Consider the following 9,811-nt stretch of genomic DNA (forward strand, 5'->3'; position numbering starts at 1 on the left):
TGACTTGGAATCACTAGTTAGGTAGGTTGGCCCATACTTGACTAGCGGCGTGGTACAGGCCAAAAGTTGTCTGTTTTGTTTTTGAAAATAAAAAAGAATTATAGCATAGAGGCACTTAGACAAGGCCTCTTTTCATGGCCAAGTGCGTGGGTAGGCCAACACGCCTAGCTTTTTATTATTTTTTTACCTAATACGCTTTCATCCAAGCTTAAGAAATCATTTTGTTTGTTATTTAAAAGTCTCTTTTTGTTACTTGACTTTAAAAAAAAAAATGAGGTATTTAACTTTAAAAAACACACATATTTGTTTTTTATTTTAGCTCTACACACCACCTTTTTTTAATAAAAAAATATTTTTGTTGTTTGATATAAAAAAAAGTCTCGCACACCTGATTGACGTATAATTAGATGAAAAAGATTTAGATAAGGTGTACGATCTAGATTGCGAGTTTAGCGGGTTAATCCAAGTCTACTTGGGTGTTTATTTTTTATCCTTTTTAAATTAAATATTTTTATTTCTAGTGTTGTCCTTCAACATTGAGTTGATTGAGAATTGGACATCTTAAATTATTTTGGTTTGTTTTTTATGAAGTTATCACAGTTTCATTATTGGTGTCGCAAGTTTGGCAAGTTAACTTAGGCTGACCTAGATTGATCCAATATGTTGTCGTCTTAATAGTTTTTTTAAGTATAGTCCAATATATTATTATCTTAATATTTTTAACAAAAATCATCTGAGATGTGTTAGATTTTAAATTCATGATTAATTTTTTTCTTTTAGAAAACATATTAGCAATGCCTAAACCTATTTTTTTAGTTTAAAAAAAAACAAATTAATCTGACCCACGATGTCACATCTAACATCACAGTGACCTACCATCTTCTTAAAATGGAAGTATTATTTGGTGTTTAGAGGGGGAAATGTTTGAAACTTATAAAAATGAGTCACTACCTAGTATTATGATCATTATGAATCCTAACTGGTTTTCAGAGTTTTGAGGTAAATAATTGATTATGCTAAAAGAAAGATATTATCACCCTAAAACATGTTATCTAAGGTAAGCTGCATTAATACTTACCTTTTATTTCTAATGATTTGTTGTGCTTAATTTGTTAATAGTCTATCTACATAAATGATATCGAGTCTACTGTAATGAGTTAAACCCTTGGTGAATCTCGAGGTTAAACCTATCCAATCTAAGGTCCAAGTTATGTTTTCTACTCCCAAATACTTAGTGAATTGACATATATCTATTAAAATTTATTTGTGATCATAACATGTGACCCATAGTGGTCTATCAAACCATGATAGTGAATAATTGGATGAGTTTTTATTAAGTTTATTGAATCCAACCCAAATTCTAGGAAGAGTTGTTACTAAACTTGTTGTTTATACAATAGTGGCCCATGGATAATGATTGGTTAAGGTTTATTTATTCTATGGTACCAAGGTTTACTCATATTTTTATTTAATGAGGTCTTACATCACTGCCTTAGATATATAAATACTGACCTTTTTACATGTTCATTTACTTAAAAGTAGGGTCTAGTGACATTAAGTTATCTTTTTGGAAATGTTTTTACAATGAGCTTTTTAGGGTTCATTTTTCCTTGTGGTGTGTTATTAACAATCACCTTTTATAATCCAATTTTAGTTTATTACCCTTTATTAGTGTTTGTACATATTTGTGATTGTAAGTGGACAAGCTTGTTCAAGAATGATCTAGGACATGTCAAGAACACAAGATGAGATCAGGTATTGATCTTGGTCATATACGCCAAAAACATTTAAACTTGATAATGTATAGGTCTTTTAAAAGACCTACCTTGGTGTTATGTTTGACTCTACTTAAACTATCCTAAAAATGGCATATTCCAAACTTAGTAAACAATGATAAAAATATGAGCAATACAATCTCAAAACACCAAAAAACTAACAACCACAGAAGGAATTCATCACTAGTACCATACTTGCATACACATTCTTATCATAAAAAAAGGGACTCAAACTACCTAACATACACACATTCAGGAAATAGTAAACTCTCAAAGTAGCTTATGAAAGGTGAGCAAATAAGCTCTTTCTATCTAAATTCAATATGTATTTTTTCAAATTGGATCAGAAAGGGTGAACCTCCTCAATCACAAGCCATTCATAACAAAATCCTCACATTTAGAGCATATCAATATAAATTTAATTATCTATATATTCCTCATGTGATCATATCAGTTTTACCCAGCATCGATATTCACAAACATATAGCCATAACATGCATTCACAAGCATTTAAACTTAAAAATAAAATCATAATAAACAAAAAAGTATAAATATACTTAAACTTGAAGGTTGACTAGACATAGGTATAATCAATCAAGTTTTTCGGAAACCCTAAGCCTTATATTTAAATGCTAGAATGAGACCTTACATTTGCTTATCTAGAGTCTTGGGGAAACCCAAAACCCTAATTTTTTCTAATTAGGATCACAAGGCTAGCATTAACATCGTTAAGGACTACGAACTAAAAAAAACTGATAAGCCAGTATGAAAGCCAAAATGCTTTTTATAAAAATCAATAGAATAATTGTTGAAGACAACAAGGATAACCACTTTCTATTTCTACATGAAGGCTAGCAAAACACATCAAATGACGCCAAACATGTGAAAGAACGACATTCAAGTTGATCAAAGCGATGCCCAAATTAGGCCAAACAATGACAACAACAAGGTTAGGTCGAGAGAAGATGAGAAGGAGCACAATTAGGGTTTTTGATCTTGAGGGCTAGGTTTTCTAATCGCTCTTGAAGAAGAAGACAAAAGTCATGTAAGCCTTTTATATCAAGGCTTTGAAATGGCGTCGTTCGACCCTGATAAAATTCAAGTTGGTCATTGAATGCCAGCATCTTTTTGGTTTTAATATCCTCAAAGTTTCAATTGTGTAATATGGCCTAAAGTTGAAGCCAAATCAATAAAAATTCTCAACTGGGTCCTTTGCCATATTTAAATGAAACCCTTTACTTCTTCACTTTCTTAAAATGGTTCCATTTTCAAATCTTATCAATTGAAGTTATAATCAATTATAAAAATAAAAAATATTTCAATTAAATCCTTGATTAAATTAATAAAACTTCTTAAATTTTATCAATTTAATCTTTATTCTTTTAATTTCTCCAGAACTCGATGTGCTTTTTAAAAGTTTGTCTCGTCAAAACATGAGAAATTTTGATCAATCAAACCTAAAAATAATTTTTGGATTTTATTGTTTTTGCTATGTAAAAAAAAATACATGTTGGGGGTAAAAAGGAGTTATAATACGCGGAGTAGTGCCCAATGATATAGTTTAATAATGGAAAAATAAAACAGGTTTTTCAATTTTGGGTCAGGTCCAATTGCATCACCCACAGCCACAGTCAAATTCGCTACGAGTCAAAGTTGAGGAGCCAGAGTCAAATTCCGAAGTCAATTATTTTTTGTGCTTCTTTCCAGGAAAACATCACCAGCCAGCCACTGGCAGATATTGGCTAAAGTTTCAAGCAACAATCCAAGATTCCAATCCTCACTATTTCTCTATTTATTATCTCGCTGTCTCTCTAAATTCCATCAAAACATTCAAATGGGTGTTCTGGGAATCAACAACTTGATCGATTGGGAGTCAGAGTCATACCCAGTGGCCACTGACTTCATTGCCATTCCATTATTTGCTGTCTTCTTCTTTTCAGTTAGATTTGTTCTTGACAAATATGTCTTTGAGGTATCATCTTACTACTCCCTTACGTTCTTACTGCTTGTAATGGTGGACTATGTTTTTTCATGCATGTAATATTCTGGGGTTGAGTAGTTATACTAATGGTTGGCGCCATATCAAATTGTTGTTGTTAATTATTACCATTTATTTACCTGCTGTTGGCTGTTAGTTCTGCTTTTGATGTTGAAAGTGCTTTGGGAGAATCAACCTTTTTGTTTCTTTCATCCTTTGCCTTTTTTATTTTAGGGCAAATTCACCTTGGATGGAGCAATATTGCTTTTTCAAGTTTTTCATTGTATGTGAAAATATTTATCTTGCCAGTTAGTTATTCCATGGTAAATCAGAAGCGTGACAACAAACAGCTGTTTATTTCTGTTGCAGTGTTCAGCCAGAAGATTTATTTTTGGGAAGGGGCATGTTACAGTGGATGTTGGGAAACATGGAAACCGGAAGAAAGTTAATAAATTCAAAGAGTCCGCATGGAAATGTGTTTATTTTCTTTGTGCTGAGATTTTGGCTCTTTATGTTTCATATGATGAGCCTTGGTTCACTAATACTAAATATTTTTGGGTAGGACCTGGTGATCAAGTTTGGCCTGATCAGAAACTTAAGTGAGCTCTCCAACTATTTAAAAACATCTTTCCTATTATTACTATAGATAGCTGAATTAAGCTAGTTTTAGCATTAGATTTTTCCTTCCACCGATTTTGTTAGGTTTATAAGTATACAATTTCATAGTTTCATATGATCATGCTTAGCTGACTGATTATTCTCTTCGTGCACAGATTCGAATTGAAGGTATTGTACATGTATGCTGGTGGGTTCTATACATACTCTATATTTGCTTTGGTTTTTTGGGAAACCAGGCGTTCAGACTTTGGTGTATCCATGGGCCATCACATTGTAACTGTCTTTCTCATTGTTCTGTCCTACATACTTAGGTATGTTTCAAAGGGCTTCAACTTCAAATTTGTTTACCACTTCCTATGTTTTAAGAGCATTGATACTGATTATTTATCCCAAAAAATAAAAACAACCCAACAATAATGTAATACTGATTATCAACAGCTACAGTATAAGAGGATCACTCCATGCAAACTCAAATACATTTTTATCCCGGATAAGAACAGAGAAAATGTATAAACAAATTTAACACAATACATCCATCATACTGTCATACTTTTGTGCTAAAGATGCCTGCACGTTGTCTTTACAATCTGCTTCCTCTTGCAGGTTTGGTCGTGTTGGTGCTGTTGTTTTAGCCCTGCATGATGCAACTGATGTGTTCATGGAAATAGCAAAGATGTCAAAATATAGTGGCTACGAATTGATGGCTAGTGTTTTTTTCCTTCTCTTTGTTCTCTTCTGGACCATACTCCGCATCATTTACTACCCATTTTGGATACTTAGGAGCACAAGGTGAGTATCGGGCAAGGCAATAATTTATCAATAGTCATTGGTTTCCTCTTTTCCTTGAAATGACACAGAACTTGAGAAACCATGAGATTCTTATGATGCAGGAGGTCTAATTTGAGAATTTATAAAGATAACCTCAAATGAGAGGACCTCTATAATTTTCTCAAGCCATTTTTATAAATAAGTCCAAATTAAAAAATTGAAAGTTTGGATCTAAATTTCTTTTTGATTAGATATCGAAGTATATCTGACATTTCTACAATCTACCCTGAGAACACTATCATCCTCTGCATCACTCCAATTATTTTGTAAGACTCTTCAGGTGGATAAATAAATATGCTTCATTAGAATTTTTCCCTGCGAGAACTGAGTTAGCAGGAAAAATAGGTAGATTCAGTTATTTGCCATTTCAGCATTGCCTGGCTATTTCTAATATGATATAATGTCGGAGTTTTTGGTGAGACAGTGCAATGATGTATGAACTCTACACAGTTTTTTTCTTTGTGACCTTGCAACGTAGGCCCTCTCACATTCTGGTTGGCCAAGTGTTTTTGCTATTACGTGATTGGTTTCACTTTCAGTACCTGTGGGACTTATTAAATACTCTAAATAGAAGCCGCCAAAACAATCCTGCTGAATTAGGAAAATTTGTAATTGTGCTAATTTCTGACACATGTCAAGACAGTCTTTTCTTATTCAGCCCACAATCTTGCAACTATAGTTATCTTCTGGCCCTATGATCATGAACCAATTACCACAACAGCTCTTTCCTTGTGTTGTTAATGGAGGCATTCATGGCCAGGACATCATGAATCTCATGTCTAATCTTTTCAGTTTGCTTCTTCTAATTCCCTTCACTCACTGCTTCTGTTTCAGTACAGTCCAATACCCTCCAATCTCAATATTCTTTCCATTCCAGCAATATAAAACATGTATTTTTGGGCCATAATTTGAACTTTCCATATATTCACCGGCAAAAGAGTTGAGCTTTTTTAACTATAATTTATTAGAGATACAGATACAGCCTCCAACTCTGAACATTCTTTTTGTATAAATATGTCTTAGTAGTGGATTTTGAACTATTATAGCACTGTTAAGGATTGCAGTTGAGAGATAATATTTACTCTAGTAAGCATTTAAATCCAATAGACAGAAAAGAAGGAGAAAAAAAGAAAGAAAAAAGAGTAGAACTCTAGGTGTAAATAGAGTATTAAACAGTGGCAGTTCATTTTTTAACTCCTTATTATTCATTTTATCTTTTCTTATTTTTCTGAGAAGAAACATAATGCCTGCCTGTTATTTATTTTTTCTGGTATTAAGTTTTTGCATACTTCATCACAGCTATGAAATTGTTTCGGCCCTCAACAAGGAAAAGCAAATGGTGGATGGATCTATCTATTATTATCTCTTCAACACTCTTCTGTTTTCCTTGCTTGTTCTTCATATTTATTGGTGGATCTTGATGGTTGGGATGGTCATGGCACAAATCCAAGCGGGAGGCCAAGTTAGTGATGATGTTCGTTCAGGTAAGGAGCATGATTTCCAAACACAAATTTGCAGCTTTTTCTATACACAAGCACAAGCATAAACACAATCAAAGAAAACAAAACTCAATTGATGTATATGCAGGGTGAAATTTTCATGAAAAAAACAACTAACCTTATCATTGCTTTACTAATATTATACAGTAAGACTTGCATTTAGCATCTGTTTCTTGTAGTATGTGGAACATAGTAAAAATGTTTGGGATTTGTTGGTGTTTTACCCAAGGAAAGCTTGGGGGAAACAAAAGATGACTGAAGATTGGAATACGCCTGCATTGTTAACAGTACTCTACATTGATTTGTTAGAATTCTATGATGTGATAGGAATGCGATAGGAATTCTTATTGCAAGTAGAAGCCACCATGCTCAAGCATTTAAGGTTCCTGTGAATGATAACCTAAATGCCTTTTGAATATTCTAGGTTCAAGAAAACTTATTGTTCAATGAAAAAAATTGTATTTCTCATTATTTATTTATTTATTTTTAACTACATTTTAAACATTTTGTGGGTAGAGAGCCTCTAATACATTGCTTTTTTATTCATGTCATTGAAAAGTTTTATGATTTGTTGAACATTAGCTTTAACCTATTAACTATGTTTACACCTGGAAAAGTGATTTATCCTTATCTTAACCTTATTGGAGACTGATACTCCTTGATTACTTTCCAATACATATAAACTTCTTCTGAACATGCCCAATAATATTCTATATTGCTAACCATTAACACATTCTGGAAAATTCACAAACAGTACTTACAAATTGAGTTGCTCGCGTAACGCCGCGGGTATGGATTCAAAGTGTTAGCAATGTTCTTGCGAGCATATTTTTAAAGAAAACAATAGGCGTAAACTCATAACATGACCAAGATGAAGTTGTTGAAACCTGATCTGATTAAAAATATAATTTAAAGACGATGCTAGTTGAACTTTTTTTTAAAAAATTGAAGTGATGGTTATTTGAACATAAAAAAAAAAAAGGAATGTCCAAGCTACAAAGAACTCTTTGACAATGTTATTAAACTCGGCGTAATGAGTTAACCTTGAAACCTTTTGGCTCGACTCATTGCCTAGGCTAGGCTACAAATTAAACCATGTGAGAGTTTGTCTTGATGTCATCTAGTCTACTTATAGGGTCTAAAAATAACCTAGACGACCGATCAAAAGGTGGTTTTGCTTTAAAAAAATTTCAATGTGACATTATTTTTTAATAATGAGATGTCGACATATTGGATCGACCTGAATCAACCCAGACTATCCCGCAATCCAAGTCATGAACATGACCATAATGAACTAACCTGGTTGGGCCATTTTGTCTCTTTCTTTTCCCTTTTCTTTTCTCCTCAGTTGGCCTTCATCAAGCTTGGGTGGGACAAAATTTGGGACTGAATTAAAAGAGTTATTAGATAAATAGGGACGAAATTGAACGAAGAGTTAAAAAATGGATTGTGCATGCAACACATACAAACACACGAGGAAAGCCTTCGTCAAATAGTGGAGGCACATGCAAGCCTCTTCTGAACTGTGATGGATCCTTTCTTGGTATTGTTGGAATCATCTCGACTGGAGCTTCCTTTCACATTGGCATGTGGTGACGATGTAGCTCCGGTGTGATTCTGATGATCCTTTTTTCTTTCTTTCTTTTCCTCTATTTTCTCTCTCATAACCTCGGTTTTCATGCATGATTTCTTCTCTTATTCCTTTCAAGGACAAGAGGGCTTCATTTTTTTCTCATCTTCAATTGTAGTCCTTTTATTTTCAATCTTCTAAAAAAAATTCCGAACTATTTTTTGTAAAATCAAGTGCAATAAATTGGCAGGATTTTTTTATATTCTGTGAAAGACCCACAGGGAGTTCATCGAAACAAATTATTAAGGCTGATTTCCAATAAAATAAATGTGAAATGACCAAATTGAAAAAAAAAACCTGCATGACTAAAATAAAAGCAAAAAAATAAAAATAAAATTGCACTATGTGAATCCACAATGTAATTGAGCATGGGGTTACACTGGAATGAAGGGTGTTTTACCTCACTCTTTTACTATTTTGTTAATGTTAATGTGTGGAGGTCATTTTTCAACGTTTAATGGAAAATTAAATTATGTTCATGTTTGTAGAGATTCTAAGACAAATTGAATTGTTGTGATTACAACTACAACAGAGTTATTTAAGGTTCCTTAAAAAAGTATAAAGATGAGTGCAGCAAATGAAAAGGTGGAGATACATTATCTTATTTGAAAAATACAGTACGTATCATATTTCAAGTTTTTCTGTTTCCATGACCTATCATATTAGGTTACAAATGAAACAACACAGAAGTTTGATGCTTACAGTACTTTCTAGTATATAAGAGGTACATTCTGATGTTATGCCAAATTACTTATAGTCAAACAATATATTTTAGCCATGGTTGATGCTCATAAATCACTCAATCGTTGGCCAGGCATTTCAATCATTAGGGGAGGCCTTAAATTTATGTGAGATCTGCGGCAATCTTTTTTTAATTTTCCTCACCTTGAAGAAAACTATATGTTCAGAATATCCTAAATTTTTGTTGTTGTAACTTTTTAATAGTGAATTTTTTGCTCTTACACAGATTCTGAAGGTGAGGATGACCATGATGATTAATAGAAAGCATGAAACATGCACATGTAGCCAGGTGATCCAGAAACCATATCTTCATCACTTAAATCGTCTGCTCTCTTTGATGGCATTAACAATGTCTCGGTTCCGCCTTAATGCAGATGGACATCAAGAAAAGACACATCAACTTTGTCAATACTCTGTTTCCATTTGTAAGTAGGTATTCTGAGTTAGTTTTGGCGATAAACAAGTACATTCATTGAAGGAATTTGTATACTATATTGGGGACACATGAGGGGTTGGTTAGAAATATACACTGGCAGATATAGTTGATTTGTGGTTCATGATTTGGTGAATATAAAACATTTTCATGGTTTCTCACCTCACTGAGCATAGGAAATTTGTTAGTGGAAACTTTTAACTGCATGATTCTGTTATTTGTTCTGCTACTTGCAATTGTTCCCTTTTTTTATGGATTGAAGAAGGTGAACATGCTGCTTTTCTTTTCTTTTTCATGCCTAACAATCAA

General features: G+C 33.1%; 1 protein-coding gene across 5 annotated transcripts; it reads left to right on the plus strand.

Annotated features, from left to right (window-relative positions):
• The first annotated feature begins 3,402 nt into the window (after positions 1-3,402).
• On the plus strand, positions 3,403-9,708 carry LOC18105715 (ASC1-like protein). Of its 5 annotated transcripts, none has more exons than XM_024586026.2 (7): positions 3,403-3,747; positions 3,988-4,036; positions 4,123-4,352; positions 4,527-4,682; positions 4,975-5,160; positions 6,499-6,683; positions 8,047-8,624. In XM_024586026.2, the coding sequence occupies exons 1-7, from the start codon at positions 3,737-3,739 to the stop codon at positions 8,091-8,093; spliced, it is 864 nt and encodes a 287-aa protein (XP_024441794.1). In that variant the 5' UTR covers positions 3,403-3,736; the 3' UTR covers positions 8,094-8,624. The 5 variants fall into 5 exon arrangements, with proteins under 5 accessions (XP_024441794.1, XP_024441795.1, XP_006374371.1 ...); XM_024586025.2 differs by lacking the exons at positions 3,988-4,036; positions 8,047-8,624 and adding exons at positions 9,296-9,358; positions 9,444-9,708 and having other exon boundaries at positions 3,412-3,747; XM_024586027.2 differs by lacking the exon at positions 3,988-4,036 and having other exon boundaries at positions 4,104-4,352.
• Positions 9,709-9,811: the final 103 nt, after the last annotated feature.

Source organism: Populus trichocarpa, chromosome 15 (assembly GCF_000002775.5).
Source record: "Populus trichocarpa isolate Nisqually-1 chromosome 15, P.trichocarpa_v4.1, whole genome shotgun sequence".
Classification (NCBI taxonomy): Eukaryota; Viridiplantae; Streptophyta; class Magnoliopsida; order Malpighiales; family Salicaceae; genus Populus; species Populus trichocarpa.